Here is a 27,998-nt window from a genome sequence, read left to right on the forward strand (position 1 = left end):
GGAAAAAAATACAGCTAGTCATTTCATAAATACATTACATCACTGATAATACTATTTAGAGAATGTTTACATAAACTCATTACAAAGCTAACCAATTTTGCACACATACTTTAAGAATTTCAAAACTGTTAAAATCAAGGATACTGATTTCCCATGCATAATTTTTAACCAAAACAAATCCAAAAAGACCTAATTAGTAACTGGGACAAATTTGCCAAAATACTCTATTCTTCATTGATATGTTTACAATGTCTGCAACAAGCTTTGATATCTGCACACTCTTATATTTAAAATCTCATTTGTTACAAAAACATTAAATCTAAAACGCATAAAGTCCCTTGTTAGGAAAACACTGTAAATACGGTTCCATCATACCAGGATCTTTACACCCAGAAACTATCTAAGCGTAGAGTTTAGTACATAAAACCTTGCCCACTGTATCCGCCCAGTCTCTGGATTTGAATTTCTTTTTTAACCTTTACAGGGTTTGCCAGAGGTTGCTGCAAAGATAAGCCTTCTGCATTTAGGTCCAACATACACTCATCATGGAGATCATAGATAAAACCCTTTTTAAGTAGACCAATTTTTACATCCTTACTCAACAAATGATAGATGGAACCGTCTGAGTCGCCATAACATTTCGCCAGCAAGTTTAATCTCTTCCATACAACTATATTCTAGATGGATTGCAGACCTGGTTAATAAAACAGCAAACATCACTCACTTAGGCATATGGTGCATATTTGATTGCCATACCAATGTCTCATAATATTCCAGCTCGTTCAGTATCCAAAAAGGAAATGGGTCAAAACCATAGCATATTTTAGACAACATTTTAGCAGTGTAGTACCTAACTGCCACAATAACAGAGAACTTGCCATACTTATGATCTATGTATCTCAACTGTTTCACAAGTTTAGTTGCCATTTCCTACAGTTAGTTCCTGTAAAATGATTTCAAAGGATAAGCAATGATAGGGTAGCCCAGATACACCATATTTGATTGTGTTTCTAGTTTTGTTAGACCAAGGAACCATTTTGTTTTAACATTTTTGGGATACCTAGGATTTACATAGCTTAAGGATTACAGTTTTAGATGGATTTATTTTTAGTGTGTTTGCTGACATATACGAGTCAAATGCATCTAATAATCTTTGCAGACCAATATGGGTATGACCCATTAAAGTAAAGTCACCTGCAATTTTTGCCCCACCAATTTTAGGAGCGATTAAAGAGGCTTCCAAAAGGCATCTACCCACGTCTGCCACATACAGATTAAATAACGTGGATGCAAAAATGCATCCCTGTCTTAGCCCATTAGCAGTACTAATAAGTCTCGTAAGGAGGCCTTCAGTATTAAGCCCAACCTTTAACTGGGAGTCAGAATGTAAATGGATCCGAATACTTATGAGGCCCCGTGGCATACCTAACCTGTCCAATCTGAACCATAACCTCTGACGGTCCACACGGTCAAAGGCCAAGGATAGGTCCATGGCGGCCACATAAATAATGGTAGAAATGTCTTCCCATGCCAATGTTTGCAAGCTGCACATTAGAAACCCCCACTATCCGTCCCCACAGAACGCCTTAATCCAATTTGATGGATGTCCAAAATATTATTCTCTACACACCAAACTTCAACGTGTTCCAATACTACAGATGCATAAATCTTAGAGTCAGCATCCATAACAGCTATAAGTCTGTAGTTTATGGGGTTACTTCTCAATCTATTTTTATAAATTAGAATTACGTATGATAGTTTCCGGCATATTCAGAGATACCACAATGTCAGTAAATAGTACATAGTAATTCCTAGCCTCACATACGGAATGGAAGCAATGCATCACCTTCTAGGTAAACTCTGGCAAAAGTTGGAAGGACTATACTGGAAGAGAGTCCTCAACCTACCACCTTCTTTGCTGATCTCTTTGATCAGAAGGGAGCCAACACTTCAATCCTTAAGCTCCATTGTGGCCCTAAACAGAAAAACCTTACTACCTTCTCCACCTTACATCTTGAAGGCTATCAGTAAGGAAATACAAGCCGGGTATTGTAAAATGCTAGGAAACTGGACCCTTAAGCACAGACTTCTATTGGCCAAAGTAGGCAGCAGGGAAGCAGAACTCATTCACAACCCAGAAAAGGTAAAAAAACGGATCCTGGAAAACAACTGGATCCAAACGCTAGAAGAAACAAGCCAACTTAAGTCAGTCATCGATGGAGCTTCCATTCAATACAAGAAAAGTCAATGAAACTCGCACCTACTTGGCAAAAAGCCCTGACAGGAAGCTTTGACAAACTTTCATGAGAATTCGCTTAAATATCATGCATACAAACAAGACTTTAGCAAGATGGAAACTGAGTGACTCAGCAGGTTGTCGTTTCTGTACACAGAAGGAAACGAAAGAAACTACCAAACACCTCCTCCTGAACTGTCGGGGGCTGACCGCCGCACGCTCACTTCAGCTGGGCCACTTATTCACAAACCTGCAGTTCTATGATGAAGAAGAGTGGTGGAGCCGGCTGATGAGTGGGGATAAAACCTCTTGGGTTATTGCGGTAGCCGGCTTTTTTCAAGAATCCGGACTACTTACTAGAGATAACATGGAAATGCCCAACATCCAAGGAGACAAACAACCATCTATTCTGTACGGAGCATAATGGAACTCCAGGTACCAGGAACATCAAAGACCAGGAGCTTGGAGCCCAGACGGACCCTGTAGTCAAAGGAAAGATATATAGGAAAAAAACTCTTGTAAATATTGTTTACATTTCAATTGAAACAAGAATAAAAAAAATATACATTATATATATATATATATATATATATATATATATATATATATATATATATATATATATAGTACATACAACATAAGGGCTCGAGCAATGGTAATGCAGCTGTCCGTGGAGAGAAATGGTTTACATGCATGAATAAGTTTACAGGTGTAACTGATTGATGACGCTGTGGCATTTACTTTCTTGTCCAAGTGAAGAGCTGAGTCTAAGTAGAATCCTAGGGTTTTGACTTCCTTGGCTACCTTAATTGTGATACCCTCAATAGTGATGGATTTGTACATGTGGGAAAGTTTACTAGGGGATACAATGATTAAAAGCTCTGTTTTATCGTCGTTGAGATATAGGTCGTGTGTGGCCATCCATGTTTGAACGATTTCATAGAGGATAGTGTCTTTGTCGTAGTCTCATTGGATTGGGATGAGGATCTGGGTGTCGTCCACATAATTGCTCTTGTATGTGACATATAGAATATTTACTTCTTTTCACTTCCAAAGTAGAGTCTTGAAAATCATATAACAAACATATTGAACCCGTCAGTGTTGATTTTGTTCCAGCTCAGCAGGTTTCCCCTAATATTGGTTTCTACGCACAAAGTGTCTACATTCTCTGTAAGCACTTCTTTCTCCCAGGAGAAGGTCAGGCTCAAAATTGCATCATCACTTTCAAAATTTAATTGTAATTGAAATTACTGATCCTATTCACATAAATTTCACTGACAAATATGTAATCAATAGTAGAGGATAAACCTCTCGCCGACCAAGTCACATCATCCCCCCTATTCTGCATAGACCCCAACTTTCAAGTGTTTTACACCATTTTGCTCCCTGTAGCTTCTTGCGCTTATTAGAACCGATCGTGGGTGCCATTGCATTTTGAGCACCATCACTACCCAAAATCAGATCGATTTCAGTTACCGCCCCCAGTATTATATTCTGCATTAAAATCTCCAGCAAAAATAATTTTACCGCCAGGATATGATACCAACCAATCTTCCACCTTAACATTAAGACCTGAAAGGGTACTTTCCTAAGTTATCACTGGGGTTCCAGTAGATATTAATCAGCAATAGGGGTCCAGTGTGTACAAAGGATTCTGCATCAAGCTTAACTGCTAGAATACATCTTGTGATCCTCCATTCAGACAGCTTTCAAAAACCCAGACCATTGTTGGTTGCAATGGTGAGACCACCCACTGGTCTCCCTTTAGTACCGTGTACTGCAACTAGACATGTAGTATCAAAACCATCAAAAGACAGGAGGCCAGCTTTTCAGGTTTCCTGCAGAAATATTATATGAAAAGAACGCAAAAGATTGGATAACTTCTTATCAGAGGTAAGGCAAGCAGATCCCTGAATGATCCAGGACATAAATGCAAGGCTGTCCCTCTTGACTAAAGGTGTTGTTTCAAGTCTTTTAGTTGAAGTATCGAGTCCTTCAGGGTTATTGCAAGCCAACGCCAATTATTATCATCATCTTGGATATGTTTATTATCCACTTTCTTAGCTGTCTCATAAGCATCAATAGGGAACTTTCCCAGATTTAACATACTCGTTTCCTTTTGCTTCAACCCATAAAAAGGAAATAAGTCATACCAAAATGTATAAAAGATCTCCTTTCCATTAACCAGCAAGTCGAAGACAAGCCTCGATGGAATGACAGTCTCAACGCCAATTATTATCATCATCTTGGATATGTTTATTATCCACTTTCTTAGCTGTCTCATAAGCATCAATAGGGAACTTTCCCAGATTTAACATACTCGTTTCCTTTTGCTTCAACTCATAAAAAGGAAATAAGTCATACCAAAATGTATAAAAGATGTCCTTTCCATTAACCAGCAAGTCGAAGACAAGCCTCGATGGAATGACCAGTCTCACAAAATCATAACGCAGTGAGTGGGTGAAATCCACAAGCATAATATCTTTAGAGGTTATTAAGGCCTGGTATCTCGTTAAATAATCCTAAAATTTTCATTCGATTTAAGGAGTCAGGACGACCATATTAGAGCATACAATTAAGGATCACACTCAATTCCTCCGGATATACAGGATCTCTCAGGTTCCTTGTGTCTATTACTGTATCAGAAGAGGTCTTAAAACTGGGCACTGAGTCGATCATAACAGGCCCTAGTTCCTTATCTCGATTACCGTAATTTCCTCTGGGAGGGGAGTTACTCTTTAAAGAGTCCACCACTCTGTCTTGCACATTTTCCAGTAATATATGGCAGGCTCCCCTGACTAACTCACCACCTACGGCCATATTTGCAGCAGATATACCCTCATTCCTCTCGATACCTGTGCACGCATCTTGATGATTTAAGTTGTCTGTATTGCTCAGCTGATTTCGTTTCAAGAAGTCTATTGAGCTTTTAGTTGATTCATTCCATTTCCTCAGACTTCAGAGCCTCTTTCTCCCTCAATTTATTATCCTCTTTGATAATACTTCTAATCATATTACTGATTTCTTCTTCTGTGATGGAGAAATATTTTGAAGCACCAATCATGGGATGGGATGGAGCCTCCTGTTCGTTGCCTAGAATGATGCTTTTATCCCAACTTAATCCAATTGTGCTAATTTTAGGTATAGCATCATTCAGATCATTCATACCCACTGCCTCTCTCCCTCTGTATGTTCTTAGGTGGTGATTTAATTATTTGTTTCCGTTTAAAGATATTATATAGCACAGATTTTGATTGGCTACTCATTGTATTCGGCCATTTCTGTTTTGTCGGTTTTTATGCTTGAGGGTGTCCGCCAATTTTGTGCTGGACTCCAACATAATTGCTTCTCTTACACAGGGGTTCTGTGACTACTTCTTTGTCCCCCACTTGGGCCTCCTCAACATCACTCATGGACCGCCTTGGCTGTTTGCTGGCCTCTTTGTTCGCGTTCTCAGCTATACCAGGCCACCCATAGTCGTTATCTGCCTCAAAATCGTACAGGTCACGTGCAGCCAGCGAACAAAGACATTTTCGTGAGATATTTTTGGAGATCCTCAGTTAGGGTATTTTTGTTTATTATTTTTTTTCTTGGTATATTTGTTCCTGACTGAGTGGTCATGATCTTTAGTTCGATTACATCAGTCGAGATCCCTTCCAGCTCTATTGTTTGGGAAGGCTCAGAGTTGTCTTCCACATTAATGATTTCACACACGTTACTTGCAGGGTTGAGGGATTTCTTTAGCCCCATTATTTTATCGATTGCTTTAAGAGAGGCCGAAAACTATTTTAGTTGGGCAGTGTGTGTTTTTAGCTCACTATGTAAATATTTCTGTAGGCTGTTTTTTTTATCAGAGGAGAGACTATAATTGTCGTCCTCTGCTTCCAATGGGTACTGTGACAGGGCTAAAAGTGTTACTGTGCCTGGCATAAATATCGGGGGCGTGTCCAGGAAGGAATTATTAGGTTCTTCACCAGTGATCTTGACAGTTTCATCCGTCGTGCACTGGGGATGAGTAGCATCTAGAGAAGTTGTCTCCCCCTCTTCACCAAATAGAAGCTGCGAGGAATTCTCAAGGTCTACCTTTGGCCCTTTACACGCCTTGATCACTGGCTATCACACCGTTTAGAGAATACCAAGGGGCCTACGAGTTCTGCAGAGAAATCTTTCCTCAAGGACATTGACCTTTCAGTTTTCTTCATGTTTTGTTCCGTTCTCTACCCAGTGGTTTACAATCTGCCCAATGGTTCACAATATAAGTCCCCCTATCGGTGTTCCTGTAAAACGCTCTTACTTTCATAGTCACTTTACTCTGAAGCGGCTTATCACTCATGCCACATTCAGTTCGCAATCCGGAATGCACTTGACCAAGAAGTAAATACGTAGGCACAACTGATGGGGCGGGGCTTACAACAATTACAGTGTTTTATCTGCAATAAATGAAACAAATGCAGTATGAAGTAGGCGAACAAGGTCCCAGTATACATATTCTCCAGCATGTGCAGTCCCAATAATGATTTGGTGCTCCGGATGTAGAGAGGACTCCTTCAGAGTAACGCCAACAGCACTCGGTTCGCACACCCCGGAACGCACGCCATTACAGACGTTCACATTCTGTCCTGCATCACAGCAGTCAGCTTCAAGAAAGTCCCAATATTTGGGCTCAAGAGACTGGGTGCCTTAATCCCAGATCGGGGGACCTCGGTGAAGTCCGTCACTGACCTGATCCCTGAACGGATTAGCCACTGGACAGGGACTTTCAACAAAGCGGGTGATAGAATTAACCACTATGCGGGGAACCTCGACAGGGCAGGTCGATTTAGTACCAACCTGGAAATCCTCAGCAGTACATTTAACACTTTCATAGGCAGAAGTGTCCAAACCCAACCTGTAAAGAGAAAAAGACTGAGGACTGAGACGTGAAAGCCAGGGCTTGAGGAATTGAGCCAAAGTCGCAAACGTGCACGCCTTCGTTCAGCAATAAAGACTTGAGTTTTGGTGCTACAAAAAAAAGAGTTTGTTCCATCCAGGTAGGCCAACTAATCTCATAAGTATGGCGGTCAGGGAACGTGACATACGAGTATGGACACTTCACCTTCACCATAAAATAACATCTCACCGTGCGCGACATTGGCTCAATTCAGCAAGGCATGAAATTTACATTTCTCAGAATCACCCACAAAGCCATCAAAAGATAGGCTTCATGTTACAAAAGGCAAACCATCACACCAGGGGTACCGGACTTTCAGAAAAACAAAGCAAGAGCTTGGTTCCAGTCTCATCAGCAGGATTATGTAAATCGCTCCCTCTACACTCCAAACCACACACTATTAGAGACCAACTTCTCACCTAGTCTGATGTAACTGCCGATTCCAGGGTTTGAGGTTTATGAAACATTAGTGTAGAGGCCAGTGAACAGGGGCTGAAGTGAAGGTTTTCATTAACACAGTAGGACCACTATATATCGTAAAGCAACAGCTCCCTCTAGTTAACAACAGGCGAAGCTATGCAAATTGGCATTTTCTCTCTATAGCCTAAGGCAACAGCTCCCTCTAGCGTGACAACAGGCGAAACTAGTACTGCATCGGACAAATAGGGGGACTGGTTAAAAGATGGGGGACACTTTAAGTAAGAAGTGATCTCTTTTCAGTTGGCAACTTGGCACACAATAAAACGTTTACAGTAATGAACACATTTTATATTTGTGAAAAAACGTACATCCTCTTTATACAGGAGCTAAGATCTCAGAATAATGACAACAATACAATGAGCAATAACAGACGGGCTTGCTGCTCGAACAAAAGACTTTAGAGTTAAGACCTTATGACAGAATCACTAAAAAAAAAAAAAAAAACTAACATCCATTTCCCACATCATGTACTATTGTTGGTTTTTGTGCACTCCCATGTGTAGAGGACTAACCTAACAGTTTCCAAAGCCTCACAGGATCGCAAAGTAGATGCTTTTTCACCAATAATCCGCTCAGCCCTTGAAACGTAGGAGAAAGCTTCCTTGACAGCAAACTCTAAGATAAATCAAAAGGACAAAAGAGATAGTTGAATACAGACTGAACAGAAACTGCCTCTAGAACAAGTTGCCATTAGGCTTATTAACACAAAGCAGAAACGGCGAGTATTTTTGCTGACCCAGAAGATAGCTTGGCAATTGCTACTTTCGGTGTTGCTGCTTGTCGCGCCATGGACATTTTTGCAGCAACTGTGACTTCATTAATCATATATACTGACCTATTTAAAGTAATTATGGCAGCACTCGACCTCATCGTAAAAAAGTTAAACTGTACTGTTTAACAAATATGCCTTAAAACTGTTGCCTTCCACCCAAAATATATTGCTTATAATGTAGCCTATTCTATTCACAATATAACCCTTACATTCACAATGCACTGACGGCAATGTAACCTACTCTAGCGCTGTGATTCTTCCGGGTCTGGGTGCTATCAACAAATAAAATAAACAAATATAGTGCCAATAACCTCATGATAGAGTGCAAGGCTGGAGAGGTAGCAACGATTGCTCCATGGTGTGGAAAGTCACAACGCTTTAGAGACTTCCGTTCAGCTAGGCAATGAAAGGTGAGAGTAGAACTCATTTTCGATCATGAAGATTTTACTATTGAACTTTACTCTCACCGAGATGATTTAATAACCCCAGGGAGAGTTGATTTAGAAAAGTCGAGTATTGAATTAACAAAAAGCAGTCTGTACCATTGGTAAGCAATACTTTAAATACAACACTGGAATTAGGCTAACATACATGTGATATCATCATTTCAATGTCGTTTAGTGCTAGATTGATTTTTAAATCAAAATTGCACTGGAAAATAGTGGAAGTGCAGCCATGTTGCTTAGGCCTATTTCTGCAAAACAGGATTCAAAACTGAGGGGACCTTGGAGCGATTTAGCCCCTGCTTTTGTAGCTTAGAAGAGCCTGATTAGCTTGACACCAACAGCTACAAGGAGATTCTTTTGGCTGCCCAGGCCAACTGATTTTGAACAAACAAACCCATGTGACATTATCTTTGTGCATTTAGGACAACCTACAAATGAGCATTAGGACACATCTATATGGCATTTAAAGCATAAGGGGTAATACATAATGAACAAAAAGTATGTTTGAATCTTATGTGGAAGTTAAATGTGTACTAGCCCCTTGTTCCACAGTGGTAGCTCTTGCTCACCATTTAATGGTATACCAAGGTGAGGTTTTAGCTCCTGCTTATCCAATCTTAATTTTGATACTTGCAATACCATCCTATCCTCTTCCTCAAGGCAAATGTGTCTTTATATAGCCTGTACTAAGGATATGCAGTCTATTTCAAGGAATCCATTAATTTGGCCCAATTGAGGGGCATGGCGATGAACTGATTTGCTCACGATCACACAGTGTTGCTGGGCACTGCATAATAGGTTCTGGTTGCAAAGAGTAATTCGATCAATTGATAGAATGTAATCGATAGACCAAGAGGAAGGATCAAATTTCAAGAAAGGTAGTATTAAATAGATAATAAGTTGGAATAGAATTCTAGCTAGCTACATGTACAAATAAAAGCCATGGCAGATCGATTAGCTAGAAGGATGGAAGGGACAGATTAGATAGATGCATAGGTATAAAATATGGCAAGACAGATTACATAGACAAGATCAAATATATTCACACAGAACGGAAGGATAGAATAGATGGCTAGTATTCATAGATGTATACTGAAAAGGTGCAAGGATTGCGAGGAGCCAGGAATGAGACATGGACACAGAACTCATGATTGTGGTTACAAACTCTTCAGACCAGTATCGGCCTACTATACCCTCCATTGCCTTCTCCCACCCCCGCTGCATTTTGGGACTCTCTAATGAGACATCCAACACATCATTCAGAACACTTGTCTTTATCATCAAGTGCACGTAAGGGAAGTTCTCCTGAAAACCCAGGTGCACCAAACCCGACCCTACCGCGACCCTCGTGCCATATAGGACTAAACCCCTACTAACCTACCCCTCCTCCTTTCGTTGTTTGACTTCCTTGGATAGAGTCAGACCTTTGGATCCTTCCCTCTGGACACCAGTAAAGGTTTCATAACACTTGTTGTCAGGAAAGCTCATCCATATATGCTCCCCCTGTTTTACTCTCATCTTCTCTTTAGATATCGTTCTAATTCATTTGCCACTCCTGATACCCAGCTTCCTACCTGTCTGGCCCATCACTGGTAGCATAGATCATCTGTCCTTATTGTTTGTTTGTGAGCTATCTGGTGAAGTACTGATCAGTGTTCCTTATTTTTGCAGCCTGGGTTCGTGGTGGTGCATTTGTTCCCCACTCTTTCGCTTAATCAACTCCTCCGACCTGTATTACTCAACGGCAGAGGGGTATATTAAGAGGAAGATCTCCCTTGTGTTCAGGAGACCCGGGTTGGGACTGCCCAGAGTATCAAGAACTTGGCGTATTCTGGTTTGGTGTTCTTCCACCTTCAGGGTGCTCATTCCCGTCCAGAACTGGTAAGACACAGAGGCATTTCCCTACCTCAACCAAAACGAAGGGTATGTCCTGTGTCAAGATGTCCAAAGCAAAATGGCCTATATCCGAAATCCTATCCTAGCCGTCACATTTGAAAAGTATCTCTAAGGTGCTAAGGATAATGTCTTTGCCTTGAAAGTGCACAAATGTTCAAGTTCAAAAGAAAGGTGCAACTCAACACAAAAGTTCTCAATGGATAGTGTTCACAGTTTCAGGGAATGGCACCCTTCCCCTGGTTTCTCTTCACCAACATAGCAGATCAACAAGACAATCAAAGTTCTGCATAGTCCAAGAGGATAACACCTTCCTCTTGGAGTTGCACTCGACTCTAGGGAAATGTCACCCCTTCCCCAGGTCTGTTAACATCATTCAGAATCCTAAGGGCATGAATTTTCCTTGGGATTCTTTGTCCAACAAAACAACTTGGATGCAAAAATGACCTGTGTGTGGGTCCAATCCTCACAGGACACCTGGTATACTCCCCTGCCAGGTTCCTTTCCACATTCAACGCAATATGATTCAGAAGCTTTTCTTTGCCTGGTGTTTTTTCCTGCCAGGCTGTTTTCATGGGGTTCGTTTTATAAACTTGCAAACTTGGCTTTGCCTTCTATATTCTCCTGCCAGGACATTCTCATAAAGTTCACTTTATAAACTTGTAATGGAGTTTACAAAGATGAAGGCAAATACAACGCGCAAATCCTGGGTAATACAAACTTCAATACTCTAAACATTCTTTGAAGAAATATTGACTTCCACATCAACTCGAATTGTGTAACAGATAAGATCTTTATGTTGTTTATCATATGTCTAGTAAGATCAGCCGATACATTTTTCGACCCACAAGTTCGTTGTCAAGGCTGTCAGTTAGGTCAAGATTGCAAAAGAAAAGAAACCATAGTTGGATAACAGCAACATTGCCATAAGTGAAAATGCAGAGTACAGCAAGCACATCATGGATAGAAACAATATGTAAATGCCACATTATATATTGAAATAACATAGAGGAGATCATACAATGATTCAGTTGATTGGTGATGCGGATGGAACAATTGTAGTGGGAGCAATAACAATTGAAAGAAAAAATATGAAGTCAAAAAATATATTTATGAAGACACAAAAATACCAATAAGCATCACAGTCTGATTGATATAATCACTGTCTTACAAGGTCTAGGGTACCTGGTGTACCGAAGAGTATCATGATAAATTGCTGTTAAGATTGTGAGTGGGAACACCCAATAGAAAGATAATTCAACATAGCTATTCAATTGTAAGAGTGATAAAACTGCCACAATATAAGGGGTCACCCGTGAGGATTGAAGATCCGTAAGCAGTCACAATAGTGGTGTAGTTTTTAGTGTATATTGAAAGCATACCGCAAGTCCTGATATGTAGTCCAATGGTAACTGAGATGGCTGGATTGGCAAATGAGTATTAGATATCACGTTAAGAGATGGAGGAAATCCATTCTGAATGGAAGAAAGGTATGAGGTTAAGAAAAATGTGTACTACAGATTGAGAGAATTGAAAATGAGAAAGTGTAAGAAAATATAACTCACCCTACAGTTAGGTAGTAAATATCAAAGATGAAAAGTAGTACACATGTAGTTGAGGCAATAGTTTCTGTATAGTAGTTCTAAAATAAATGTGTCAAAAATGTAGGATATGAAATAAGCCCTATGGACCATGGCTAGGTGAAGGTTATTGGAGTAATTGGATGGAAAAATACCTGTGAGACCAAGTAAAGGGGATAAATCCCCACCAGCAAAGTGGTAAGATCCTGAATCAGTATGGCTAGCAAGCACGGGATCATATGGTAGTTATGGCCACGAGCGGCAACGTCATCACGCAAGCGCGGTCGCCATGACGCGCACCTATAACTTTCAACTAGCCATGGTCCATAGGGCTTATTTCATATCCTAAATTTTAGAACTGACTATACAACATGTGTACTACTTTTCATCTTTGATATTACCTAACTGTAGGGTAAGTTATATATTTTCTTACACTTTCTCATTTTCAAATGATCTCAATCTCAATCTGTAGTACACATTTTTCTTAACCTCATAGCTTTCTTTCATTCAGAATGGATTTCCTCTATCTCTTAACGTGATTTCTAATACTCATTTGCCAATCCAGCCATCTCAGTTACCATTGGACTACATATCAGGACTTACGGTATGCTTTCAATATACACTAAAAACTGCACCACTATTGTGACTGTTTACGGATCTTCAATCCTCACGGGTGACCCCATATATCGTGGCACTTTTATCACTCTTGCAATTGAATATCTGTGTTGAATTATCTTTCTATGAGATGTTCCCACTCACAATCTTAACAGCAATTTATCATGATACTCTTCTACTCTTCGGTACACCAGGTACCCTAGACCTTGTAAAACAGTGATTATTAGCAGGATATATAATTGTATTGTGTCTGCTTATAAGGAGAATTCCGATTTGAGAGATGAATGGGGGAGGAGATTGGGGTGTGAGATTTCACCCGAGACGTAGTTGGATATGTGTGCGAACATTAAACTTTGTACAATTGATCTGGGGGAACGGTCTAGGCAGATAAAGATCCTCAATAGAGTGTTTTGGAGCCCGGAACGTATGTTTAAGAGGGGGTTGTTGGATTCGGATGATTGCTGGTGTTGTGGGAATGGACTGGGAAGTCTGGAACATCTGTTGTGGGAATGTGTGCGTGTACAGGGTTTTTGGCATGATGTTTGTGGTGCCTGCCTGCGTGTTTTGAATTTGGAGGTGGATTTGGATTTTGTGACAATGATTTTGGGAGGTGGAGAATTGCTGGAGGATCTCTCTGTGTCACGGAAAATGTCCGTGGAGCTTGTCTGGGCAACAAGTTGGTCCTGAGGGGCTGGAAGTCACAGAATGCACCTACTCTTGATGATTGGGTTTTGGGGATGTCTGCCCTTGCATCCATGGAAAGGATGGTGTTCAAGAGGCAAGGGAAATTGAATTTGTACGGAAAGGTGTGGGATGACTTTTTGAGTATTTACTGATTTATTGCAAGTTATGTATATATAATATTCTGTTAATCTGTATATTTTTGCTGAGTATTAATTGTTCTAATTGTTTGATTGATAGTCTATGTGTAAAACTTTATAAATAAACAAATAAAAAAAAAGTAAAACAGTGATTATATCAATCAGACTATAATGCTTATTGATAATGTATTCACTAAACTTAATCAGACTATGGTGCACACTGATATTTTTGTGACTTCATAAATATATTTTTTTGACTTCATATTTTTTCTTTCAATTGTTATTGCTCTCACCGCAATTGTTCCATCCGCATCACCAATCAACTGAATCATGGTATGGATCTCCTTTATGTTATTTCAATATATAATGTGGAATTTACTTATTGTTTCTATCCATGATGTGCTGCACTCTGCATTTTCACTTGTGGCAATTTTGCTGTTATCCAACTATGTTTTCTTTTCTTTTGCAATCTTGACCTAACTGACAGACTTGACAACGACCTTGTGGGTCGAAACACGTGTCGGCTGATCTTACTGGACATATGTAAACAACAAAGATCTTATTTGTTACACAATTCAAGTTGATGTGGAAGTCAATATTTCTTCAAATAATGTTTCGATTATTTTAGTTTGTATTACCCAGGATTTGCTCGTTGGATTTGCCTTCATCTTTGTAAACTCCATTACATGTTTTCTGGTGCTCACTAGGGGGCACCATTGAAGCACACTGGCGCAGCAGTTCCACTTACTTATCGATTACAGTATTTACTATTGTCATTGGTGGCTGTAAAGTAGTAAACTGTAGTCGGAATGCAGGGTTCACAAGGTATGATTTATTGCTGAGTTAAATTTTCACACAGCCTCTCATTATAAACAAAACCATACTTAAATGTGGTTCAGCAGGCTTGCTCGGAAAAAGGGTGAATCAATTCAGAGTTTCCATGAATGTCTTAAGCTTGGCTCCTCTTTGAACAAAAATTAATCAGGTCACATAAATTCCTTTCCCCCGGACACTAGCTTTCCATTCCTTTGCCAGCTGTCCAAATTGGGTTTTGAAAAAAAGAAAAACAGAGGGTAAACTCACGGAAACACTGTCCTTTGCAAATGGTTTACGGCCAGACTTTCCTTGTCAGTGAATCCGCTTCAGTAGTGTTCCCGGTGCTGCCGCTCTTCGAGCCTCTCCTGGCGGAGACTCTGCCTCTTGATAAGGATCTCCACTGTGCCGAGCCTTCAGCCTCCTAGTACGCCCAGTGTACATCATCTGGGGATTCCTCCCACTCCTCTGTGGTCTCCGGCCAGGGCTGCTGCTGTAATGAGAGACCCCTGATGAGTTTCCCGGGGCTTCTTTTAACTCATACTTTGCTCCTCCCCTCAGCTTCCACCCGCCTTTCCTGCTCACTTCCCACACCTGCAGCCAGTTTGCCTTCACTCCTCCACCCTGCTCCGTGCACTGTTTGTTGCACACCTGCAGCCAGCTTGCCTTCATACCTCCACCCTGCTCTATGCACTGTTTGTCCGTCCCAACCTGTACTGCTATGGGGGCATCTGTCACTGTACCGGATGACAGGGCTGTATCTATACCGCTTCCCTTTGTTCAGTTTATCTTTTCCCCCACCTGGTCTCCATTTCCCGTGGTGGTTTATGGGACATGTAGTTTTGTTCTGTCCTGCTGATGTAACATTTTGGGTGCTGGGTCTGAAAGTTAGAATGGGGCTGTCTTTTATCTCCACTGCCTCTTTGACCTCCTCACAGTGGCATTGAAAAGCGCACTGTCTCCTGACGACCCCTAGGTTTTCTTATTGTGCTTTATAAACTTGACTTCAGTTATTCCTTTTTTCATATCGGGTTTCAAATCCCTTTTCATTCACCTCACTGGCACTTATCTGACCTTGCTAGCGTTGCTGAAGCGCCCCAGTGTCCCAGCTTCCTTTCTTGGGACTCACCAGTCTTATGGCATTCTCCGATCCTTTTGCAGTCAACTTGAAGCAACCTTACAGCGTCCTGTCTCTGCTTACTGGGTTCACCTGTTTCGCATAGCGGCTTCCATGTCCTTAGTGGCTCCTGCTCTGCTGCTGAGCCCTTCACTGTGTTCAGCGCCGCTGGTGCTGCTTCTCTGTTCCTGTGGCCGCCAGGAAAACCTCCCTTCTCTCTTCCTTTTATGGTCCCAGCATGGCAACCTGCTCCAAAAGTCCTTCTCCTTCAGCCATCTCCTTGAACCTCCAGGCTCCACTGTCTTCTCTGTGGCTGGGTAGTCCCTTGGTCAGCACTGAAAGGGTGGAGCTTCCCCAGACAGAGTCTACTTCCTCCATGCTGGTTGGGGCTTTAAAATGTCCCAGCACCTATCATACGCTCACAACCACTAGAGCGCGTCCTGGGCTTCTCAGCTTCACCGATTTTCATTGCTCTGTTCAGCCTCTTCGTCCCAGTGTTTCTATATACATGGGAATGATAGTCAGTTCTTGGCATTATATTCACAGAATATTGAAATATGTCATCAGTAGGTTTCATGGATGGTTGCAGGCGACTGTCACAGTATGCCTTAAAGGCATGAGCAATGGAGGGGAGATCCCTAAAAGGGAAAGGAGGATATGTGTTTTCATCCGACAGTTGCCTTCCCACAATGTGGTCCTACCTCATATAGCCACTCCCAGAGTAAGGATCAGGTAGCGGTTGCTGTCCCCTGGCCACACTGAAGGATGCTACCGCCGGGAAAAGAGTCGTGACATCATCAGATTCATCACAGGATGGCAAGATCATACAGAACATTATCTAGTTTGGTAGATGGAAAAGATTGAAAGGCACAATGGATGAAGTAAACCAAGTTACTCACTGAGTAAACCACACACTCCTAGTCCATAGTCCCCTTCCCTCCATAATTGTGGGATATTCCGTTCTTCATGACAGGACTGGAGCACTTTGACAGCATCAAACATTTTTTTACTTTTTCTATTTGTACGTGGGGACAGCACATGTGGCTTTTGCCCCACCTTCCAGTGACCTGTCCAGCGCATCGCCCTTCAGTCCTTTATCGCCAAGGTCAGTAGACATATTTAGCAATATTAGGGAACTTTTTAGGGGGGAAGGCGGACAGGCGCATGTAGGAAAAAGGACTATGGACTAAGAGTATGTTACTCACTACAGTGATTAACTTTGTTTAAACTTGTATGTCCCGCCCCCTTTCCTCCATATTTTGAGAGATTCACAAGCACTGATATATAGAACTGGGTGCATGGAAAAACTGCACAGCTTTCTGAGGACCACTTGACCAAACTGAGCATCAGCTCATGAGCTATGTTAAAGACAATAGTGTTTACAGAACGCCGAGGGGGAGGCCCAAGATGCTAGATGTGCATGGGTGCTCTTGGGGGCCTGCAGGCCCTGTACCGTGTAGGCTTCTGTAGTGCAGGAGATGATCCAGTGGGAAATTGAGGCCTTTGAGGTACTCACCGGGTACACTGTCTTCATGTGCCCTTCTTCGCTCTTGTTGGTTCTTCGTGGCTGCTGCTCCCGGCTTGGCAGGCTCCTCTTCTCGGTCTCCCGACACCTTCGGCTGTTGGAGAGGGACTCCTCTTGACTCCTGGAGGTTGGCAGCCTGCCCCTGCCGGGCAGAGACTTTCCGACTACGCCAGCCAGTCTGCTTCCGATGCAAAGGCTCTGCAGCTCCACAGTACCTCAGACACACGTCTCCTGGCTTCTTTCTTTGACCTCTCGTCTGCAAGCATTCCACAGAAGTTCCCGTTCTCTCCATTAGCCTCATCTGAGCGAGCCATTCATACCGCCCCTTTGGCTTCATGTGCAGGTCATTCATGTTGATTACACAACGGTCTTGGTACTCGGCATCCCTCTTCCTCGTCCCAGTACCAAGTGGTGTTTGTGTGTGTTCGAACTAATAAAGAATGAATATCTGTTCCTGTGTGGTCTCTTTCTCGTCTCAGTACTATAGTGGTGTATATTGGAAGATGGTTTTCTAATACAATAGGGAAGGAATTTGAAATACCCCATAAAAGCCTGGGGGACATCCGATTCCTGATGAAAGGGAAATGGGGGATATTGTGTTTCACCCAAGGGTGCTTCACACCCACTCCCCAAGTCTCCTCCTCCAAGGTGATCCTCCCTCGCATATCCACCTCAAGGGTCAAGATACAAAAGCGATGGCCTTTCCCTGGCCACCTGGCGCCAGGATATTTTGGGGAAAGAAGTGAGGACGCCCTCAGATTCCTTAAACCGTATAAAGGCAAAAGAGAGTGTCCAGGCCTCCTTTGGGAAATATAATTAGGCACATACAACCTCGCTTTCATGTAGTTTTCAGTCTTTATAACTTGTAACTCGTGTATTGTCAAAGTTATGTATTTGGTTAAGGTTCTATCAGCATCCTCTCTGCTTAATTAGCGACACGCGGCCATTCTGTTAGATAGCAACAGTCTTAATATGAGAGCAATGGATTTCAGTCCCTTAGCTTCTCATATGAGTATCAGGTCTTTCACGGTATACGCGAGTGCTACATTTCCATTGTTAATGCTTTGAATGCAATGAACCACTTCTGCTTGCATAAAGTCATACGCGAGCCAATAAGGAGCTGAATACAGTTACCGGCAAGGCTCGCGCAATTTTTTAGAATGTCGTGCTTCACTCACCTGCTTCTGAGACACTTGCTTTGTGGCTTGCACTGCTTTCCCGACTTCCACTACAACCTATACTGCTTCTGGCTTGCTGGGTACCCACACCCTTCTCCTGAACAGGTATCTCTGGTCCGGCCACTCGATTTGGGAGTTAATTTTACTTACGAGACCCTCAGCTTGCCACTTGCTTCTTGTCTTAGTCTCCAGCACGACCACCGCTCTGCATTCACTGCAATCAGGCTCACATGAGGAAAACTTTCTCCTGCATGTTTTCCACTGCGCAACCTCTGCACTTCAGACTTTGGGGGAACAGGACTCTCTCAGAACTTGCAGGTGAAATCTGCTGTTTCCCCGTTCTGGCGTCCCTCTTGTGCTCCCACTTCTGCGTTGTTTGCCAGCCTCACGATTTCTCTCTGCTTCTACTGCTAAAGCCTGCACTCCAGCCAACATTCCAGCTCCTTCCACTCCTTCCTTCTGTTTGCACACGAGGGGGTCTTTTATGCCTCCCAGGTTCAACAATAACATTCAGGTGGGGGCTATTGGCCTCAATTACCTGACTACTGCAATGGCTACTAGACTTAATTGCCCGACTACTACATCTGTATGCCCTCCTCAGCCCTCTTCGTTGTCTCAGTCCTTCTAGGATTCTGGGATTTGTAGTTTCTTTTAACAGTTTTCCCAATATTTGCAAGGGTAGATTTTATTCCATTAAAGTGTTTAAGAGAGGGGCATTGAGAATTAGATTTTACAGAGGAAGATGGTTTACTGAAGATATTTCCATACTCCTTTACATTGTACACTTAGGATTCAGGAAGGTGTTTAGTTTGTGATACCCAAAAAAGATCTTTATTTTAATAAAGCTTGTTTGATTTTATAACCTTAGGGTTGATAACCTTAGATTTAATGTGAGGTTTAGAGACATTAAGATGACAATAATTCATTACCTCTTTAGGTACACAGGGAAGAATCTTCCCGTCAAAGGAAAAAAAAAATACTATGCCTCATCCCATGGAATCTCCTCACCACCTTCGGCCTTGTCTCCTCCCAGGTGATCCTCCGGCAGTACACCACCCCAGGGTGCGGATCAGGAAGCGCCTGCCTTCCCAGATCTCCTGAGACGAGACTTTAGGCAGGGTTTCAGTGAGGGATCTGTAAAATTCTTCACAGAGAAGACAGTGGGTTTCGGTTAGGCATGGTCTCAGTTGCCTCAGAGACAATTTGCGCTGTTGGGACAGTTCAGAGCAGTTCAAGAAAGAGGAAGGCACCCAACATGAAGTGACAGAATAGGTGTAGGGTGAGGGAAGTGTTTAGTTGGACTACCAAGGAGAGGACTGGACATAGGGAGCTGTAGTCCAGGAGAAAAGAAAATTAAGGAAAAAGTTTTGTTTTTGTTAAATTGATGAAATTGTGTATGTTTTGAAACTGCTGGCGAGTGAGAGTAAAGTAATGCTCGCCATAGTGTCTTTAATAGAATCAAGACTCCCTGCGGTATACACCTGGGTAATCTTCATTACCTTGAACGCAAGCTGGCAAGACCCATGGCCTAAACTACACCCACAAAGGTAATATTGTGCTGGAACAACCATCCATTGCTCAGTTTTACTCTTAGATTGTTGGGTATTTTAAACTATTCCAAAAACAGCATGTACCACATCATTTGTTATAAAAGGTGCCTGCATTGTACAGCTATGAGGAATGTGGTTGCTTCCCACACATGAATGTTCAGGATCGCACTTATACATTACTCCACCGTGAGGATGCACAGCCAAAGATTCCAAGAACCTTCTCCAACTGTCTTTTCTCTACTGAGATGTTTATGCCCAGACAGAGTTTATACATTTCAATTGTGATTTTGCCATATTTTAATGGCATTCCAGCTAAAGGGATTGGAGATACATCGGCAGAAGTAGGTAACTTGCCTTATTTCGATTATGCCCCTGCTAACACCAGAGCTGTAACCATGAGAAAGAGGCCGAGTGTCATGATTCCAGGAACCCCCAAGGCTCAAGGAGGCACCTGGACAGAGAAACTGGCTGCCTGGCACAGACACATGTTTATACATGCCTTTAGCCCCTTCCAAGATGGCCCCCAGGTCGGACCAGGCAATGACATTCAACATGGCCCCTAGAGGGCCACAGTATATGTTTCCATGGTGGTCTAGGGGTTCTGGGTGGGCCAAGGGCTATATAAACCCTGCCCTGGGCCACACCCAGTGCTTAGCGTTTTCTCTGGCTGCCAGTGTGACGCTTGCCTGTCACAATCCCGTTTCGTTCTGCACTTCGGATCAAGATTTGAACTCCTGATCAGCGCGACGTGTCAAGGCATTGTGTTTCCAGACCTGCACTATGTGGGAAGCCAGAGAGTTCACTACGCGGGTCAAGATCTGCTACTTACCTGAATGCGAGTCGCGTAACTCTTCTGACTTCATCTGCAACGCCCGCTGGATTCCACCCGCGTGACAGAGTTCCGCACCCTCCAACTGCAAAAAAGACATATGGTAAGCGGTGGACTAGTCATATTGAAATAACCCCACCCGCCACCCACGCATTATCTTACCTGGACAGTAGACCACAGCAGCAGTGTCTGCCTTCACCGACTCCGACCTCTTCCATCAGCATACCAATCCTGGGAAGAAAGCAGAGAATAGAGTTAGACAGCGTATTAGCAAGCACAAGTCCATATTACCCACTATCTTGTGGAGAGGTGATTATAACCAAATACAAGAACATAACTGAAGGCGGATTGGGGGGGGGGGGTCGCAGCATGCCTGGGCACCCATTTAGCTAGTGGAGCAACTGGTAAACCGCCTGGCCTCAGTGAAGGAACTGGAGGCGAGTGTACCGGGGGAAATAACCAAAACTCAGTGAAGGAACTGAGCAGGACTGGTAAAAGTCCAGTGAGGAAACTGGGCAGAAGCATCAACGAACCAGTAAAGAGACTAAGAGTGACATTGGTGCAGTACGCCTTGGAGGCGCAACATAAGAGTGATCCAGATCCTGTTCCTCCAGGCCACTCCTGCCCCTCTGACCGCTGGGTGAATTCACCTGCAGCGAGCAGAGTGGAGGGAGTGTTTTGGGCAACATCAGAAGGCGTTTACAGACCGGACCTGAACTCGTCGACAGACCGGACCAGGCACTCCTGCAGAGCCCCAGAGGTAAGCGTTACAGAACGGAAAGCCCACGCAATTGCTCTGCCTGAGTGCCATGGCTTCAGAGGTTGATCAGTTGGCCCCCCTGCTGGGCGAATTGAGAGCCGAGGTGCATGCTGCACGCTCGGAGACCAGTGGCGTAAGAAAGGAGCTGGTAGTGAACTGAGACAGAACTGAAGAACTGGCAAGGCGCCTCACCAGTACTCGAGCAGGACAAATCCCATAGCCAGGCTCAGCGGATGGAGCAGCTGCAGCAGCCTCCCAGATACAGGTAACCACTCCTGTTACCGTCCCTTTGGCTCCACCGGAAAGATTCATGGATGACCCACTGAAGTATGGAGTGTTCATGACTCAGTGTCGGCTTCATTTTTTATGCCGACCAGGAGCGTTTCCGACATATCAAACTAAAGTTGCCTTCATCCTATCCTACCTTGGAGGGCATGCTGCTAGTTGGTCAGTTCTGTTGTTTGACCGAGATGACCCTGTTCTGCACAACTTTGTACAGTTCCAGCAAGAGATGGACAAGCTCTTCTCCCGCCGTTCCCGGGACATGCTCTGGATGCCGAACTGCTAGGTCTTCGACAAGGGTCTCAGGATCTTCTGGCATACATTACCATGTTTCATCGCCACGTGGCTGAAACCAACTGGCCAGAGGACAAGAGGACCTCTTTGTTCTATCGAGGTCTACGAAACGAGTTGAAGGACGTTCTTGCACAGGTCGTGAACCCGCCTGATCGTTGTGCTGAGTACATAGACCTGGTACTCCAGCTTGACCACCGTCTGCAAGAAAGGAGATCCGACCAAGCCTCTTTTGAAAACCGGCCCTTGTATGTCCACCCCCGGGATACACCACGGGCCACTGATAACGCACCAGAACCAATGCAGTTGGGAAGCATTCAAGGGCTACTGACCAAGGAGGAAAGGGAACGACGCAGGAAACAACAACTATGTCTGTACTGTGGCAAGGCAGGACATTTCTTAAAAGACTTTACAAACAAGATAACTCGAAGGCCTTTGGGGGCTATGGAAGCCACGGCAGAGTCACAAGAGTCATCGGAAAACTACTAGGCTCGACAAGAGTAGAGACCGGCTTGTCGGGACAGGAAGAGACATCAGCGGTCTCGCATTTAACAACACCAGTCATCCTACTATGCCCTGAACAGTCAAAATGGATGCACGCATTGGAAGCGTATATCGACTGTGGAGCGGTAGGCAACTACATGGACATCACCATGGCCCAACAGATAGGGGTGCCTACTCGAAAAAGGGAAAAGGCTGATACCATATTGTCCGTGGATGGAACTCAGTTGACTTCCTATGTACTGGACCAGTTGTGATGCTATGCCATGACAGTCATCGGGAAAACATAGTCTTCGACCTTACTAATGCTCCTCAGTTCCAGCTAATACTGGGAATGCCCTGGCTGGTATGTCACAATCCTGTCATAGATTGGCGTAAACATACGGTGCAGTTTTCACCCGAATGTGCTCAAACCTGTTATCCAGCTTCAGTTACAACCCAAGAGAAACCCACGTCAGCAGTAAGTACAGACATCAGGAACTGCCCTTGGGATCGTAGGGCAAATGCTTCATGAGTACAGTGATTTTCAGGACGTTTTTCACAAGGAACAGGCCAATACATTACCACCTCACAGGCCCTACGACTGTCAAATGGAGCACAACTTCCATGCAGTCGTATCTACGCCCTTACGGAAAAGGAAAATCAACATCTACGTGAATACCTGGACCAGTACCTAGCCAATGGGTTCATCCACCCTTCCAAATTTCTGGTTTCCTCAGCTCTCTTCTTCGTCCCCAAGAAGGAGGGAGACCCGAGGACGTGCATAGACTACAGAGGGCTCAATAAAATCACTGTAAAAACCAGTATCCTTTACCCCCGATTCCTGTACTTCTAGACCTAATAAAAGGGGTAAAGGTCTACACGAAACTGGACCTGCGGTGGGCCTATCACTTGGTTCGCGTGAAGGCTGGAGACGAATGGAAGACAGCCTTCCGCACCAAGTTTGGGCTATTTGAGGACACGGTCATGCCCTTTGGGCTATGCAACGCTCCAGCAGCCTTTCAGTACTTTATGACAGATGTACTAAGAGAACTATTGGACGTTTGTACTATGGTTTACATAGACGACATCCTGATATATTCCGGAACCTAAAAGGAACATGTACATCACGTAAGAGCAGTCCTGGCTAAGTTACGTCAATACCATCTGTTTGCAAAACTTGAAAAGTGCGCGTTTCACGTCACCACGGTGGAATTCCTTGGATATATATAAGTCCCCAGGGCATTCAGATGGACAAACGCAAGGTGGAAGCAATATTGCAATGGCCATCGCCTACTTCAATCAAGACGGTCCAGAGCTTCTTAGGCGTCGCAAACTTTTATAGGAGGTTCATTGCTGACTTTTCAGAAGTAGTCCATCCAATTACATCATTTCTCAGAAAAAACTGCACATTTCAATGGACCGAAGAAGCTGAGAAAGCCTTCCAGGAACTAAAAACACGATTCACCACAGCACCAATACTCTGCCACCCAAATCCGGACCTCCCATTTCTGGTTAAAACAAACGCCTCCAATGTCGCGATGGGGGGGTATTGTCCCAGAGAGATCCAGCTACCAACCAATTACATCCAGTGGCCTTTTGGTCAAAAAAGGTTTATCGTGCAGAACTAAACTATGGAGTAACCGATAAAGAACTCCTTGCCATAAAAGCAGCCTTCTAAGAGTGGCAGAACCATCTTTTAGGAGCAAGACATCCAGTCGCTGTGCTTACTGACCATCGCAACCTGCAATTTCTACGGACAGCCAGGGCGCAAACACCACAACATTTCCGATGGGCTCAGTTCTTATCGGAATACAATTTCGCAGTCAGTTATCGTCCCAGGGTGAAAAATGGAAAAGCGGATGCGCAATCACGAATCGACTGGAATACTGAAAAAAGACGCATATGCATCCCCTCTTACACATCCTATCATACCTAAAGAGAAGCTCATTGGACTAATTAGCAATCACCAGACCACACTGGAGACGCTGCATGAAGAAATCAAAGAAGCCATGACCCCAATGCAAGTACAAACATGAGTTTCACAGGGACCACAACGCACTGTGGTCAACAATCTGCCATATTATCGAAAACGCCTCTATTTTCCGCACCACGAAATGCGAGAACTAATCATGGACGCTTATCACGATGCTCTTACAGCAGGTCATCCTGGCATAGCCAAAACCATGGCAAAAATTCAGCAACATTTCTGGTGGCCAACTTGGCGGAAAGACATTGTGCAACAAGTAAAGTCCTGCAATGTTTGTGCTAGGAAAAAGGCATCCAGAACCAAGCCTCAAGGATTGCTTCGCCCTTAGTTAATTCCACCGACTCCATGGCACACTATATCCTTAGACTATCACAGACCTACCCTCCTGTGAAGGTTACAATACCATACTGGTAGTAGTGGACCTCTTAACTAAACTGGCACACTTCACTGCTCTGAAAGGAATACCTAATGCAGGACAGTTAGCTCAAACCTTCCTGACCAACATTGTCAGATTACACGGATTCCCTTCTGTGGTAATTTCGGACCGGGGAAGCCAGTTTGTGTCCAGGTTTTGTAGGGCTTGCTGTGCTAAGGCTCAGATCGAGGTCTGTCTATCCACTAGTCGCCATCCACAGACCGATGGACAGACTGAAAGGACAAATCAATCACTCGAGCAGTACCTTCGGTGCATGCTTGCTCAAACAGATCAGAACCGGAAGGAGTTACTATGGGCAGCTGAATATGCATATAACAACACAGTCCATAGTTCCACCGGCATATCACCTTTTTTTTCTTATATGGACGGGATCCACGAACTTCAACTTTAGACCCACCAGAGGCTTTGGACCCACCAGCCGTGAGCACCCTGAATACTAACATTAAAGAAACCATGAAAAAGGCTACGCAAGTTCTCCAGGAAGTCAAAACAAACCAGAAATGCTTTGTAGACAGAAAAAGAACACCTGAACCCCAGTACCAGATCGGAGACAACGTATGGCTGTCTACAAAGCATATACAGCTAAAAGGACCCAGGAAATTCCACCCAAAATACATCCGTCCATACTCGGCAAAGAACATTGCTAATCCTGTGGCCATGGAACTGGATTTACCACCTGTACTCCGTATACATCCAGTATTTCATGTTTCATTGTTGAAACCTGTACATCCAGGAACCCGAGGCACTCTTAAAATACCTCCACCTATAGTAGTGCAGGGGGAAGCCGAATACGAAGTCAGGAAAATCTTGGACTCTAAAATTGTCCGAAAGAAGCTCTATTACCTAGTGGACTGGAAGGGCTATGGGATACTGGATCGGACTTGGGAGCCAGTGGAACATTTGCATGCACCTCGCCTAGTGGCTCGTTACCATAAAGAACATCCGGAACGACCTGGCCCGGCCTGGCAGTGGCTCTCCTTGGGTGGCCTTTTGGAGGGCAGGGGATGCTGTCACGATTCCAGGAACCCCCAAGGCTCAGGGAGGCACCTGGAACGAGAAACTGGCTGCCTGGCGCAGACAAAGGATTATACATGCCTTTAGCCCCTTCCAAGATGGTCCCCAGGTCGGACCAGGCCGTGACATTCAACATGGCCCCTAGAGGGCCACAGTACATGTTTCCATGGTGGTCTAGTGGTTCTGGGTGGGCCCAGGGCTATATAAACCCCGCCCTGGGCCACACCCAGTGCTTAGCATTTTCTCCGGCTGCCAGCGTGACGCTTGCTTGTCACAGTCCTGTTTCGTTCTGCACTTCGGATCAAGATTTGAACTCCTGATCAGCACGACGTGTCAAGGCATCGTGTTTCCAGACCAGCACTACGTGCGAAGCCAGAGAGTTCACTACGCGGGTCAAGATCTGCTACTTACCTGAATGCGGGTCGCGGAACTCTTCTGACTTCATCTGCAACGCCTGCTGGATTCCACCCGCGCGACAGAGTTCCGCACCCTCTGCATCTCCAAAAAAGACATACGGTAAGCAGTGGACTAGTCATACTGAAATAACCACACCCGCCACCCGCGCATTATCTTACCTGGACAGTAGACAACAGAAGCAGTGTCTGCCATCACCCACGCCAACCTCTTCCATCAGCATACCAATCCTGGTAAGAAAGCAGAGAATGGAGTAAGACAGCGTATTAGCAGGCACAAGTCCATATTACCCACCATCCTGTGGAGAGGTGCCTATAACCAAATACAAGAAAATAACTGAAGGCGGCTTGGGGGGGGGGGTCGCAAAAGGCCTGGGTACCCATTTAACTAGTGGAGCAACTGGTAAACCGCCTAGCCTCAGTGAAGGAACTGGAGGCGAGTGTACCGGGGTAATAACCAAAACTCAGTGAAGGAACTGAGCAGGACTGGTACAAGTCCAGTGAGGAAACTGGGCAGAAGCATCAACGAACCAGTAAAGAGACCAAGAGTGACATTGGTGCAGTACGCCTTGGAGGTGCAACATAAGAGTGATCCAGATCCTGTTCCTCCAGGCCACTCCTGCCTCTCTGACCGCTGGGTGAATTCACCTGCAGCGAGCAGAGTGGAGGGAGTGTTTTGGGCAACATCAGAAGGCGTTTACAGACCAGACCTGAACTCGCCGAGAGACCGGACCAGGCACTCCTGCAGGGCCCCAGAGGTAAGCGTTACACCGAGTTCTTAATCAACATTGTTATAAGATGTGCCTGTACCACTTGCATATATTTCATATGTAAACTGTACCATTTGACAAGACCAGGGGCAGAAATGCAGTTATGTTGCATTAATATTGCAGGCCAGTCTAGGTGCTTCTCATAGAGTGGCAAAAAGAAATTTGTGACAAACCGTATAGTAGCATTGAAACCAAAATCCCTCATTCCAACCTTCTCTCACTGGTGTCCAGTTGGCAGACGGCTTTTGTTCTTATCCCTTCCTCTAAAAGATTGTTTTCAGACATAACCGAAAGTAGACAATTTAACAATTACCTCTACTGCACTCAACTGTAGAACACACTGCCTTCTCCAAATCTTGAGCAGCAGAGGTCTGAAAACACTCATTCAACTAGCATTACATAGAAGAGTACATGCTTGAATTAATAGAGAGGAAGCAATAACTTTCTAATCCCTGCAACCATAAAAACATCCTTATAATGTTACAGAGCCAAAATGGGGGACAAAATGTGGGAGAAAGGGCATAGTTTGGACAACGCTGACAGAGTTTGTTGAAGGAGTGGAATCTAGTGAAGGTGGAGAGTCTGGCAGAGGTGGAATAAGGTTGGGGGGGGTGCATGCACTTATTGGGGCCTAGGGCAGCAAAAAACCTAAATATGCCACTGCTTAGCTCTTGAACCTTGCTTTATCCTTCCTTTCCAACTCATGTTTTCCCTTAAACTCTCTTCCACATTCACAGCTCTCCACACTGAATTCCACCCTAGAACTATATACAACAT

At 43.9% G+C, this 27,998-nt stretch overlaps 1 protein-coding gene across 1 annotated transcript in view; it reads right to left on the reverse strand.

Moving 5' to 3' along the window:
- SPG7 (SPG7 matrix AAA peptidase subunit, paraplegin) overlaps positions 1 to 27,998 on the reverse strand; it is a 980,080-nt gene that overhangs the window by 882,930 nt on the left and 69,152 nt on the right. Inside the window, exon 2 of the mRNA XM_069635587.1 lies at positions 8,159 to 8,261. Within this exon, the coding sequence (XP_069491688.1) occupies positions 8,159 to 8,261 (103 nt within the window). The remainder of the gene's footprint in view (positions 1 to 8,158; positions 8,262 to 27,998) is intronic.

This window comes from Ambystoma mexicanum, chromosome 1q (assembly GCF_040938575.1).
Source record: "Ambystoma mexicanum isolate Mex_15411 chromosome 1q, UKY_AmexF1_1, whole genome shotgun sequence".
In the NCBI taxonomy this organism is placed as follows: Eukaryota; Metazoa; Chordata; class Amphibia; order Caudata; family Ambystomatidae; genus Ambystoma; species Ambystoma mexicanum.